Source organism: Mustela erminea, chromosome 17, assembly GCF_009829155.1.
Source record: "Mustela erminea isolate mMusErm1 chromosome 17, mMusErm1.Pri, whole genome shotgun sequence".
NCBI classification, from domain to species: domain Eukaryota; kingdom Metazoa; phylum Chordata; class Mammalia; order Carnivora; family Mustelidae; genus Mustela; species Mustela erminea.
In genome coordinates this window covers 41802413-41816128 of record NC_045630.1, presented here as the reverse complement: position 1 = coordinate 41816128, position 13716 = coordinate 41802413, and the positions used below count along the sequence as shown (strand labels likewise).

The window sequence follows — 13716 nt, the reverse complement described above, 5'->3', positions numbered from 1 at the left end:
TGGAATAGCAGTCACGTTGGTTAGGGAAAAGCCGTGGAACAGGCTGTAGTGCGTCCACCAGACTAAGAAAATGCGAACAGAACACAAAGGATAGCAAACAACACTAATTTTGTTTGCTCGCCAATTATGTCGTTGCACACCGTGGGTACACAGTCAGAAACTGGGAAGCAGAGGGTGGTTGGTATGATCATGTTTTTATTCCAAGGGCAAGTAATATTATGTATAATATTTAAAATTTAATTTATTTTTTTAAATTTTAAATTAAAATTTTTTAAAAATTTTTAAATTAAATTTTTTACATTTTAAATTTAAATGAAATTTAAATTTTAATTTAAAAATAAAAGAAATCGAAAAGGAGATTCACACCCCAAAGCCACCTTTCTCCATAAGAGCTGCTTGTTGAGCTGTGGGGTCACCCCCTGCGTTCACCTATTAACCCAGTCTGCCCCAGTCCCCTTGGGAAGGGTCAAGACCCAAGCCTTCAGAGTCCTTTATCCCTGCAAGAAGCGGTGCCCCTCCAGCAGCCCTCTCCTGCTAGGGAAGCTCCTCTCCCCCAGGGCCACTGGGTCTGCCGGCTCCTGGGGACCACCGTGCTGTGTGAGATTGGGCAGGTGCTCCTGGCATGCCCTACCGGTCTTTCTTCCCACAGATGTTCGAGTTGGGTGAGTGTGTGACGGGCACCATTGGTCCCACGCACAACTTTGAACCCCCGCACTATGACGGTATCGAGTGTCTTGCCATCCAGGGAGATGTCCTATTCAGCGGCTCCCGGGACAATGGCATCAAGAAGTGGGACCTAGAGCAGCAGGAGCTCATTCAGGTGCAGTGGGCGGAAGGGGAGGGGTGGGCTAGGGTGAGGCCATTCCCCAGTCCAGGCAGGGCCTTGGGGACCTAGGTTCGTGGGCCAGAGCTCCCGAGCCTGCCTGTTCTCCACCCTCTTCCCCTTTGTGTCCGCTCCCCCGTCTCCCCTGTCCTGTCCTCTACTCTCCCGTGGGCAGCTGCTTTTAAGAAAGGGGCTGCTCTTAGCCCCCAGGTTTGACTTGAAAGCTCAGCCACTCACTGTGTTCCCTTTCTTGGAGCGTTTACCCCTGAGAGGGCTGAAGGGTTCTCCACCAGTGCCTGATCTTAAGTTTGCCTTGGAGTGGGAGGCCAAAGGACCTATCTCGGGGCCCCTACAATCCCCAGCATGGGCTTACCCGGCCCACCTCCTGGATGGGGCTGCTAGCCTGCCTGGCCAGGGACCCGACGGGCAGAGGGGAGCCCGGTGACCGCAGTGTCCTCTGCCAGCTTCTTCCCACTCTACGGGCTTCTCCCCCCTCAGCACTGCCCCCAAGCCTCACTGGTTCTGCTCCTCCCGCAGCAAATCCCCAATGCACACAAGGACTGGGTGTGTGCCCTGGCCTTTGTCCCGGGCCGCCCCATGCTACTGAGCGCCTGCCGCGCGGGCGTCATCAAGGTCTGGAACGTGGACAACTTCACGCCCATTGGTGAGATCAGGGGCCACGACAGCCCCATCAATGCCATCTGCACCAACGCCAAGCACATCTTCACTGCTTCCAGGTGGGTGCCAGGCAGAGAGGTCTGCGTGCGTTCCCCGCCCCTCTCCCTGGTGTGGGCAGGGCAAGATGGGGGGCCTCGGAGCCCCTGCGGTTGTCCCAACAGACTCGGTTCCTGGAGCAGACCCCCACGGCGCCCGCTAGCCTCTGCTAGCCCTCCGGGAGTGCCCACCAGGGGCAGGGGAGCAGGAAGGTGCTGGGCCCCAGGTCAGGACTCACCCACTTGCCTTCAAGCCTTTCCTACCCCGCCCACAGCAGCCCGGGCCCGGCTGTCAGACCACAGAGCAGCTGTCTGCCACCCCCTCCCCCACCCCAGACCCGCCTCTCTCCTGCCCCAGCTCTGGTCCCCATCCAGGGGATGCCCAGGCCTCTGGCCCACCGGGGAGCTCCTCAGAGGGGTCTCGTCTTTTTCCTTCACGTCCGACCATGTCCCTTCTCTCCCCTCTCTCCCTCCCCATCTCCTCCTGTCTCTCTCTCTCTCTCTCTCTCTGCCTCTCTACCTCTCTCCCCCAACAGTGACTGCCGGGTAAAGGTGTGGAATTACGTCCCCGGACTCACCCCCTGCCTTCCTCGCCGAGTCCTGGCCATAAAGGGCCGAGCCACCACCCTGCCCTGACCCTCCCCTCCCGCCTCCTCTGTCACTCGCCCCTCTTTCCTCTTCCCTCTCTTTCTCCACTTCGGTCTGAGCTGCTTCTCAACGGTATGAGATTGTTTTACTCCTCCTCCCTACGCTCCCTCCACGCCCTGCCCGGCCCGGAGTGAACGCCCCCCGCCTGCTGCTCTCCTCCCGCCCTCCTCCGAGCATGACTAGTGGGGCAGACCCCAGGACAGGGGTGCCAGGTGGCAGAAGGCAGAGGGGGAGAACCCAGGCCTGGGCCAAACAAAACAACACCAACGAAAACCCACGAGGAGAATTCTGTTGGGGACTTGGAGACCCCAGGCCCTCTCCCTCTGCCCAGCAGCCCCCCACCTCCGCCCCTGCAGTCTGCCCTCCTCCTCGGCGATGCTTGCCCCTGGGCCCCAGCCACATGTGGGGAGTTTGGAGAAGCCGGCCCATGCTTTACTTTGGGGGTCGCCAGCCAGGCCCGCTTTAAGAGCTGACCAGTCCCTCTCTGTCCTCCACCCCAGCGACCTGACGGTGAAGTTCTGGAGCTTGCGGCGGTTACCCCGCGGGCCACACTAGGAGCACGCAGCTGAGCTCACCCCGGCTGCTTTTCCGAGGACGGCTCCCAGACCCTCGGCCCCCCACCCCCACCCCGGCAGCCTGGACAGCACAGAAGGGAAGCTGTGGTCTGACGGGGCCAACTGCCCTGGGGACAGAGGGTGTGGGCCTCGGGTATGGCCCCTCTCCTGCTCTCCTGCCTCTCCCTTGACCTTCCTACAGGATACTATTCCCCTTGCCTCTTGGGGGAGAGAGAGAGGCTGAGGAGGAATTTAAGCTGTGAAGCCAAAGGGCATTTTCCCGTCTCATCTCTCTCCCTGCAGCCCCTCGGGCTCCCCTTGCCCTCCCTCTGGCCACATTCTCTCCTGCTGAGCTGGCCGAGCCCTTCCTTAACCTCTGGCCCAGTCATGGGGACCTGTAGGGGGAGGCGAAGCAGCCCCAGCCCCTGCCGTGCCCCCTGATGAACAGGCCTCCCCTTCTGTCCCCTAATCCAGCCTCTGGAGCCACTGCACCTGCCTCTGAGCCCAAAATGATAGTCCTCAGGTAACCATGGAAACCAGGTGTTGGCAGCTGGTCCCTGCAGCTGACCCTTAGCCCCTTGGCCACCAATAGCTATTTCCTGTTGTTGACCCCAGCCATCCCTTGGGGTCCCTTTCCAATGGGGCCAAGGTAGAGCTGCTAGAAAAATTCCTCTGGGGAGATGGTCAGAAATACTTCCGCTATTTATTTTATTTTATTTTATTTTTTTTGCGGTTGCCTCCTGGAAACTGACTTGAAGTTTCTCCCCCAAATGTTCTTTTCCTCAGCACTCGGGGGCCAGGAATCCAAAGGGAATCCGCCCGACCAGCCCTCCAGGGCCACCTCCTCTGTTCGCTTTGCAGCTCGGGCCCGTCCCAGACTTTACCCCCAGGGACCATTCTAGTGCACCCCTGACCTCTAGGCCGCCTGACGCTTCAGTGCCTTCCTCCACCCCGGGGCCTGGCCCCCATGCTGGGCAGCCTTACACCAGCCATGCCCGCGGCACCACATGTGTCTTTGCACTAGCGGGGTCCCGTGCCCGCTGCCCCCAGAAGGCAGGGGAGCTCCACCCCACAGCCCAGGGCCAGGGGCCCCCCTTCCCAGAGTCCTGTGTGGGCCACGTAGGAAGCAGCTCAGAGGATCGTGTCTACCAGGGGGTGGCTTGGATGGTGAGGATGGCCCAGCCCCGTCCCCAGCTCACCTGTGTTTTCACCCCGACAGGGACGGGAGTCCTTCTGGACTCTTTCTCTCTGGTTATTCAGGAGACACGTTTTCAAGCCTTAAAACTGGCATGGGGCAAGAGACCCTCCCGTTTTAGATTAGCAGCGAAGAAGAAATTCATTGAGTTCCTTTTTGCCTTGGGGCTGTGGGCTCACGGCTCTGGGGACGTGGTTAAATCCGTGTTCCAGCGCCCCCTGTTGGGACAATTCTGAATTTACAGGACCGGGCCTTGGGAGGCGTCCCAAGACATCCCCCCGCCCCAACCTGTCCACAGTGGTTTCTCCAGTGCTTAACAGGTCCTGTGCTTCCTCTCCTCGGTCTGGGAGTCAGGAGCCCCGACTCTCTTCGGAGATAATGCGGTGACTATTAGACCTTCCAGAGGTGGCTCTGTGTTTGACCTCTGTGACCCTGCGTATTTGGCCAGGTGATCAGAGCCCCCTCTGTGCAGCCCTGGTAGGGCACACAGGGCAGAGGAGGCCGTCCTAGCAGCAAAAGGGAAAAACCCCTGCGGGGCCTGAATCCCCAGCCCTGCTTCCCCGCTGTCCTGGGAGGTCCCTGCCTGCCCCAGTGGTGGAGTCTGGGTAAGCTCGTGTGTGCAAGAAGCGCCCACCCCGGAGCCTGTCCTCCTGGAGCCTGGGACAGTCCGCCTGCACCCCCGAAGTCCCTCCTCCTCCAGCCAGCGCAGGGGGCCATGGCTGCTCCCTCGGCCACGTGGAAGCAGGCGCCTCTTCCATTCCCATCTTTCTCCCCACCTGATCGGAAAGCTTCAACCTTGCAACCTGTAAGAAAGACTCCATCTGCATGACTGTTTACAAACCGTAGAAACACAAAAGACTGTGCTGCCCCCACGGGCCGGGGCGGCCCCAGCCCAGAACGGTACTGTAGCTGCAAAGGCCCGTTCTTGCGCGAGACATGACCTTAGGGCCTGCGAGAGGTGCTCAGCAGCATTGCCTACTTCCTGCTGTTTCTGTTGGGTCAGCTACCTCATGGCAGGCCGGCTCTGCTGTCCTGGCGACTATCATTGACTCTAAACTTGAAGTCCCTCGGGAGCCCTGAGTCCTTCTGAAATCTGTGCTCCAAGAGCTCAGAGTCTCTGTCTACTCCTCCAGGGATGTCCAAGGTACATAGTCAGGGGGCAGGCCCCCAGCGTCCTAAAGGTTGGAAGCACAAAATGGTTGTGGTTTGAGCACAAATAGCAGGGCTGGTGGTGGGTGGCCTGGGCAGACCTGGGACCAGGGGGCTCACCCAGCTTGGTTCTGTCTGCAGTTATAATGAGTATGTCTGCATCTGCGTGGGCATTTCCTCGCTCAGGCCAGGGCTCAGCCCAGGGCTTGTCCTGCTTCTGGGGGGTGGCTCATCCTACTCCTTACTTTACCCATCTGCAGACCTGAGTCGGGGCCAATACCAGCTCAGCCACAGCAGAAGGCCCAGGAGTTAGTTCCCTCTCTCTTGACCCCACACCCCAAGTCTTTAAATGCCTGAGCCCACGCTGGGTCCCAGCCCTGTTGAGCCTAAGGAGCCCAGAGCCACATTCCCTGTCCCCGGGGCTGGGCTCCCCTCGAATGCTTTTGAAGCTGACTGTCTTTGGGCCTTCTGGGCACAGTCCTGGAATTCTAAGTATTAATCAATTCAGTGTTTGCTGTCACTTGAGTAGCCGATCCCTCCATGACAGCCACAGTTCTCCAAGGTAGCATCTGGAGTTGCCTTTGGAGATTGCCAAGGAAAGGCACACCCAAGCCTTTGAGGTGGTCAGGGTACCCCAGTGGGTCTGGGAAGGGCCATCTGCGGATCTGGGAGTGGTTTGCCTACCCCCTCCCACCACTACAGCTCCAGCCCTCACTTGTCCTGCCCTGCTGCCCGCCTGGGGCGGTGTCACCTGGGCAGAGGGCAAGCTAAAGCACAAAGTCATTGTAGGGAAGACCGTGGCGGGGACTTTCTCACGCCACCCACTGTAGTGGTGACGTGGGCAGGCTGTGGCTCTGGAGTTAGAAGTGACCCGCTCTCTCCCCTCACATAGACCAGCCCAGCTCCCGGGGGCATCTTCTGATGCAATCTGGGGTGGGTGTGGGTGCAGCCCCCGGCGTGTCCAGCCCCAGCCTGAGCCCAGCATCTTCACCATCATGTGGGGGGCGGGCAGGACCTGCCCTGCGAAGGGGGCAATTTCTCCCTGCGCCCCTGGGGCCTGAACGTGTGGCATCTGTCTGTTTGCCATCCCAAACAGGAAACTGCTTCCCGCTCTCTTAGCTTAGCCCATTGTCCTGGCCCAGCCTCAGGAGCTGGGGCCTGGCCAGTGGCCCCACAGGCCTCCATGGGCCTGCCCCTACTTTCCTGGCTCCCAGGATCCCTCACTGCCCTCTTAGGTGCAAGGACAGAATCGACAAGGAAAATTCCGTTTTCTAGGGCATCTTCGTTCTAGTCCCCACACCCTGCCCAGCCCCAGCACTCCAGCGAACCCCCAACCCTTCTCATACCCAGTCCAGTTTTTTGAACCCTTGTCCCGAGGGCTTTGCAGGGAAGTGGGAACTACTCCAAGAAGAGCCAAGGGTCAGAGAAGACCCCTGAAGTGAAGGGCCCCGCCCTGCCTACCAGCTCTTTTCTAGGGATCACCCCCTGCCCAGGCTGCAGGGTCTCGTTTGGCTTAGGCCCTCCTCGCTATGCGGCTATAGCACAAGATGTAAATATGTTTTGTACCTCTGCCGATGACTGTACATAGTGTATGAAAGTTATTTAAGCCCTCATGCTGTACATTTCCGTTCCTAGACTGGACGTGTGTGTTCTAAGAAGTTGTCATAAATAAAACCCGAATGACCATTATCTGTTGTGGTGTGTCCCCTGAGAGCTGCCAGCTTTGGGCTGGTGGCCCCTCTCTGGGGTGGGGGGGGTTGGTGCTGGGGCGGGTGGGGTGGGCCTCTGGGGCTGGGTCCAGCCTGAGGAGACTCTCCTGGGCTGTGAGTGTGGAGCTTGCCCAACAAGAAAGCCGTGTTGAGAGTGTTGCCTTCCCTGCAGACTCTGCTGTCTCCTGGGACAGGTACGTGAGCTGGAAGAGGGCCCCAGCACTTAATGAGCACCTACTGTATTCCAAGCACTATTTCAGGCATCTTTCCCTGGATCTTCACTCCCTCTGTGTGATCTGTGTTTTGGAAATGGGCAAAGTCTCAGAAAGGAAGAGACATGTTCAGGGTCAGCCCTAGGGAGACCAAAGCCATGACTGGAAGCCCGACCTGCCCGGCCACAGCACTGGTCTTCTTGCACGAACACAGCCAGCACCTTTCCCAGAGCCCGGAGGACACCGTGTATGATGCATTCAAGATGTAGTTCCTTCCGGTGCCACGTAGTGTATTTGGCCCATTCCCACTATTTTTCAGGAATCTGTGGCTCCCACATAATTTTATTTTTTTAAAGATTTTATTTATTTATTTGGCAGACAGAGATCACAAGTAGGCAGAGAGGCAGGCAGAAAGAGACGGAGAAGCAGGCTCCCTGCTGAGCAGAGAGCCTGATGCAGGGCTCGATCCCAGGACCCTGGGATCATGACCCAAGCCCAAGGCAGAGGCTTTAACCCACTGAGCCACCCAGGCACCCTCCCCCATAATTTTAGATTGTGCCTCATTCAGAAGTCAGTGTCCCGGAGGCACCAGTGTCCCAGCGTTAGCTCTGTGTGCACATATCCCTTTTGTCCAGTTTCGCTCTCAAGAGAAGATTTTTACTTATTTTTTTATTTTTTAAAATATTTTGTTTATTTGACAGAGAGGCATCGAGAGAGGGAACACAAGCAGAGGGAGTGGGAGAGGGAGAAACAGGCTCCCCACTGAGCAGGGAGCCCAGTGTGGGGCTCAATCCTAGGACCCTGGGATCAGGACTGAGCCAAAGGCAGATGCCCAACAACTGAGCCGCCCAGGCACCCCTCAAGAAAACATGTTTAATAAAAGTTTTATGAAGATATAATTTCTGTACCATAAAGCCCACCGTCTTTTCTTTTTTAGGCTAATGATTTTATTCTGGCTCGTTCCATATCCCCTCAGGTGCTGACCAGCCACTGAACGAGTGCATGTGTGAGTGAGAGAAGGAAAGAGTGGGCATGTTTGGGGGCGGTGAGTTGTGAAATGTCACTAAATAGCTCAACGAAGTTTTCCTGTAGGGAAGCGGTCACCCTCCCTTTTGATAACCCCAGCTCATGTCCCCAGATCCCAGAGATTCCGGCCCATCCCTGAGCATTGTGGCCTCTGGAGGACCCTCAGAAGCCAAGACCACCTTGAAAGCATTTACTTCCTGATTTTTGTAATGTGAAGACAATAGGGTCTCTCTCTGCTGTGTTTTCCAAATATGAAACCAAGTTTCGCTGTCAACCTACACAGTCATTGCTGTTTAGCTAGACCTATGGCTCTTGGCTGTGGACAGGGGACCCAGCCTGTGAGATCCGTGGGAGGCAGACCATCGTGGGCTGGAGACAGGAGGGCTCCGGGGGAGGCTGAGGGGCTCCTAGTCCTCAAACAGAAGGGTCTTAGCAACTGAAAGGGGGCCCTGATCCTCGGAGGGGGATGCAGGTGGGCAGAGTTGCCCTAATCCTCCCCGAGACCCTCCAGCAGGTGCTGGAGCTTCCCTGCCCTGGGAAGCAAGGGTGGCTTCTGAGGGCGGTTGTTTTTGGCTGGTTGACTGAGCCTTACCTATACCCGCTCTCCCTGCCCCACCCTCCCGCTTGGTCTGGTCCCACGCCTGCTCCCCACAGGCCCTTCTTTTACATAGGATCCCACCCTACGGGACAGAGCCCATGGCTGACCGTGAGAAGTGACAGTTGGGCGTGACCAGCTGCAGGCGTGTGGGGTGTGTGAGTAAAAACCAGAAAATAGTGTCCCGGGAGCTGTTGACCTTGTCAAGAGCAGGACCCTGGGCTGCACTCCAGCCGGCTGGTTCTACCCCTGGTGCCCCTCCCCTTGCCTCGCAGGTTTGCCACAGAAGGTGGTTTTTCCAAACTCAGGTCACCCTGTGTCTTGAAGATGCCAAAGCCCTGAGGGGTAGGGAGGCAGGAACACCCGGTTAAAGGACCTTGTTCTTTTGTTCTTTTGTAAGATTTGGTTTTTTTCCCCAAGTTATCATAGTGATATCTGCTTATTACAGGACATTTGGAAACAGAACAATGTGAAGGAGAGAAATTAGACTGTAATAGCCCCTCTCAGAATCTGATGGGAGTCATTTCACTGTCAACCCGGGTGGCATCATCAAAGACGGTTCTTCCCAACCCTCTCGCTCGGTTTACAAATGAGAGGAGCGGAGGCCCAGAGAAGACAGCAGACTTGGCCATGTTCCTTCCAGGACATGGAAGAAGATTCCTTCCCCCACGTGGTCTCTTCCCATTGTGCCTCTTAAGCTTGGCTTGACCAACGTGAGCGGGGTGATCTGTGGGGGGATCCAGAACAGTCTCCGAAGTGGGTCCAATCCCGACATATTGACCTGGTTGTGCTTCGGAGGGCAGGGAAGGGACCATGCGCCCACCACTGTCCTGTGCTCTTCCCCACTCACGTCCATGGCGAGGCCCCCAGCTGCTGATGGGGGACCCAGAGACCAGGCCGAGGGGAGTGCGTGAGCAGCGGCTTCTGGCCAATGCAGACCTCCGTGCGGGCTGGAGCGCCACCTGCCGTGAGGAGTGTGTGTGCGGGTCCAAGAGACACTGGCTGCGGCCCCCAGTGGACATAACACTGAGGATCGTGGCGGCCCGGAAAGGGAGGCGTGCGGGGGCAGAGAGAGTGAGCGAGGGGAGGACTCCACACGTTCCTGGGGGGTTCGATGCAGGCGACAGGCTGGGCACTGCAGGGCAAGAGCCCAAGCGAGCCTGAGTGTCTCCTTCACCATGGCCCTCGCTCCGTCCCAAGTCAGAGCACGTTTGACCGGGAGGGAGCCTACCTTTCAGGACATTGGTTACTGTCCCTGTCCCCCCAGCTTTGGGGCCTGGCTGACTCCAAAGGCAGGTGGGGGTGGGCATGGGGGAGTGGGAGCAGCAAATAAGCCTGTGCAGACCTGAGGGTAAACTTCCAGGACTGTCCGAGGGCCCCTGGGTTAGACAGATTCCAACAGAAGCCCCGGGAGAGAGTGAGCTCCCAGCTCAGCCGCAGGAGTGGGAGGAGGAAACCTCTGGCTCTCTGGACACACGGGACCGAGTTTCTGATGTCCCCACCCAAATGCTGTCACCTGGGCTGTGGTCTCGGCTGCGCAAAGGGACAACCACACGGGTGTTTTTGCAGAACCGCCCTGTTCCTGACGCGTGGTATCCAAACTCTCTGATCTCCGGGGATATTTTATGAGCCAACTAATGCCCTCCTGTCAATCTCTGCCTTGCTTCAAGCTGCCAGAGTAGACTCCGTGCTCACCACCAGGAACCCGCCCAGCGCCACTGAGGTCTAGAACACCTCCCATGTCCCAGCATGCCCTTTCCTCCCAGTCTGTAGCTCAAGCTGATGCCAGCGTCTCCACGCTTCAGCCTCCCATCCCCTGGCCACTGGGCGAAGGGCATGGTGGGGGCCGCAGAGCTGGGAGAGGCCAGCCTGGACCAGATGGTTGCTGCCAAGGAGGCAGCCCATGGCGAATGGTTTGCCCCGCAGAACAAAGTGGAAAGGCCAGGAGACACCAACTCCACGAAAGTTCATGCTTCTTCCTTTTATTACAAAGGGTCTGCGGGGGCACACAGCCACTTCTAGGGTGGGGCTCGGGAGCCAGGCCCCCCTGTCGCGGTTGTCACAGTCACAGCCGCCCTGGCCAGGTCCCAAGGACGCAGGCTCAGGAGTGGCCCTTTCGAGGCCTCCGGTTGCAGAAGCAGGAGGTAGGGGTGTTGGCCAGCTGCTTCTCCTTGGCTTCCAGGATGTAGAGGGTCTGCGTGGCGAGGCAGCTGACCATGGGGTCGGGGTCTTTGTGCATGGACCTTAGGGCTGCAACACAGAGACTGCTAAGGTGCTTGGAACAAAGTCAGCCTGCTGGGCTGGGCGCCAGGTCTGGGCCCCTCACAGCTGGCAGACGGGGCAGTGCAGCGGGATGGGGACTGGTGGCTTTTAAAATATGAGGGAGAATCCCTGCCAGGAGGCCACCCTTCTCAGTCACAAGCAAGAGGACATACTTGCCCCAGGCTCAGGGAGACGTGAGGCCAGCTTGTTCTTGTCCTGCCTCCACAACCACCTTCTCGGCCCCCTCCACCACCCCCCTCCTGCCCCCTCTGCCCTCCTCTTTTCCAGAGAACAGCTATGAGCAAAGTCCTCCGACTTCACAGAGAGCACAGCCAGAGATTTGGGCGGCAGCGGGGGACGCAGCAATGCGCGGATAGGGTGCTTGAGACAAGACAGAGGAAAAGGGACGAGCGGGGCATTGGTTGGAGGGGTTGGCAGGTCTCAGAGGGATGGGCAGAGAAGGTGTGGACAATGGCTTGGAAGGGCTGGGAACCCTATGTTCCCCAGGTGAGAAAAAGTTGGATGGCCTTCCTCTCGAGAGTTCTAGCAACGGTTCTGGCTGCTGAACAGCTTGGAGTTCAGTGGGGGTGAGGGTCAGTTAGTGACGGAACATGAGGGCAGGGGGCTCTGGCTGATGCCCCAAAGCCAGAGGACTTAAAGGCAAGCCTCCCTCTTCATTCTTTCCAAGGATCATTTTTGCCTGCCACGTGCCCATCTTCCCTCATTTCTGAGACTTCCCCGCTAACAGCGGTGCCCTTAAAAGCTGCAAAGAGCTGTGCCTGGCTTCCCACTCACCTGCATATACGTCCTCCATATCACCGACCTCTTTCCTGTCAAGGGTTTGGATGATCTGGCCTATGGAAGCGCACAGAACACCTCAGGGGTCCACAAAGGACCATAGGACCCCGGCTGGACCTGTTCTTCTGTTTCTTCCCAAAACACACCCCTCCTTGTTTTCTCTCGCTCCCCCTAACTGGCCTTGTCCAGACTTTTCGCACAAGGAGAAATTAATTCCCCTGCTCCTCTCAGGGTCATTGGCAAATGGAGCTGGGGGAGGGGGAGGGGATGCCTCAGCTCTAAGGACGTTTTTCCTTGGGGTGGCAGGAAGCAGTCCTCACCAGCCTCTGAGCGTCATAGTAGAGCAGGACCCACACCGTGACGCCCTGACCCTTGGGAGCCTTGCTGGCCTGGCCGGCCAGGACGTGGCCCATTCCGCTGTAGGAAAGGTCACCCAACCCACCCAGGAGCCTGCTGCAGGGGGAGGAACAGGAGGGGCAGAGGGGATGGGTGGGGAGTATGTGGACTATCGCCAGAATGGTCCTGGGGGCTGCACAGGGAGCCCCTCCACCCTCCAGGGTTAGCGCGGGCCCTTATACCCTTGTGCCCCAAGGCCTCAGGCTGCTTGAAGGACGCTGGGACAAGGACACAGTGGCTCCAAGGAGAGAGAAAGGGTACCTGCAAACCGTATGGCTGTCTGGCGGATGGAGGCCTGTGGGCTCTTGAAGAAGGCCACACACTGCTTCAGAAACCAGGGGGCCTTGTTTGCCTTCTGCTTCAGCTGCAGGAAGACGAGCCGGTTTAGGTAAGGTGCCCATCGCCAGTTCTCGTGCCCCGCCCTCACACAGTCTGGAGACATCCTCTCAGTGCAAAACCTGATTGGAACGTTCTAGAGGTGCCTAGCTGGTTCACTGGGGGAGCATGCAACTCTTGATCTTGGGGTCACGAGTTTGAGCCCCCATTAAGTATAGAGATGACTTAAAAAAAATATTTTTAAAAATGCAACACCACTCATCCCCTCGTGCCCTGAAGGAATGGGAGCTCCTGAAGTCTTATTTCCTCCATGAAGCCTTCCTGGATTGACAGGCGGACCTCTTTCCAAAAGATTTACCCCGATTGTTCGCTCACACATTCCTCCTACTGCCAACCATAGAGGAGGGAACCCAGTTGTTTCAATATTGTTTATGTACGTCTTGGCTTAAAATCTTCCATCTCAAGGTCATCTGCTCTAGGCGACAATAGAATCAATTAGATCTACACCCTTCTATTTAAACAGAGCCTAGCGTGGCCACATGTAATTAAGTGTTTTGGTACCTTCCTTTCCCTGTCTAGGCGGCACCCACTTCTGCGTTCATCCAGACGCCCTCCCTTGAAGGTTCTGGGGGATGACATGTTCTGCCTTTTGCAAGTACCTAACCCCATCTCCTGTGTGTCCTTCCCAGTGACTCTCCTACTCCCCCTTTATACTGCAGCCTGAGTTCTCAAATGAGGAGGCTACATCCATGGTTTGTCAAGCCTTTTTGGTAGCACAACTCTTCTTCAAATAAAAATCCTAACAGGAAACCTCAGGTTCTGAACCAACAGAAGGGGGACTGCTCCTGTCGAAGGGGGTGTGAAGGCAGAGCCCCACCCGCTGCTTACCTCCCCCAGGCTTCAGGTTACCCTGAGAAATCTGTGGATTCTGGCACCCTGGTCTCCTTGGACCACCTTGCTGACTCAGACCTGGCTTCCATGGTCCAAAGCCAACACGCATGTCCACTCCCGCTACAGTCACCACCCACTGCCGACCTCTCATCGCTTCCTGAATCTGTCTTCTGCCTAAGGGACCTCCACCCTCCTCTCTTCTTGTTCCCCTTCCGTTTCTTGGCCTGGTTTCCTTGCCTGGTCTCCTTCATGGGAAACTTGGAACCGAGGTTTCCTGGGATCCTGATGTCAAACCAGACGCTTCTCCCGCTATGCAATTCCCCTGAGCTCGGAGTCCACATATCCATATCTCCAGTGCGGCTCTGTTCTCCAAGCCTCAGTGATTTGGTGATTATATCTATTTCCAGTG

General features: G+C 57.3%; 2 protein-coding genes across 5 annotated transcripts in view; one reads left to right on the top strand and one right to left on the bottom strand.

Moving 5' to 3' along the window:
* The window catches only part of KIF21B (kinesin family member 21B), a 48042-nt gene extending 41271 nt beyond the window's left edge, over positions 1-6771 (top strand). For 2 of the 4 annotated variants that reach the window (XR_004280040.1, XR_004280039.1), the window contains 4 exons: positions 650-820; positions 1361-1560; positions 2073-2256; positions 2685-6771. Coding sequence is in view for 2 of the 4 variants with exons in the window: in XM_032317817.1 (XP_032173708.1) it covers positions 650-820; positions 1361-1560; positions 2685-2739 (426 nt within the window). In the remaining 2 variants the exon portion in view is untranslated. The remainder of the gene's footprint in view (positions 1-649; positions 821-1360; positions 1561-2072; positions 2257-2684) is intronic. The other 2 variants (XM_032317817.1, XM_032317816.1) reach the window with 1 other exon arrangement.
* Positions 6772-10799: 4028 nt separating this feature from the next.
* LOC116575931 (maestro heat-like repeat-containing protein family member 7) overlaps positions 10800-13716 on the bottom strand; it is a 32195-nt gene continuing 29278 nt past the window's right edge. Inside the window, exons 17-19 of the mRNA XM_032317558.1 lie at positions 12342-12444; positions 11682-11741; positions 10800-10874 (exon numbers count right to left, since the gene is read on the bottom strand). Coding sequence (XP_032173449.1) covers positions 11720-11741; positions 12342-12444 — 125 coding nt within the window. The 3' untranslated portion in view covers positions 10800-10874; positions 11682-11719. The remainder of the gene's footprint in view (positions 10875-11681; positions 11742-12341; positions 12445-13716) is intronic.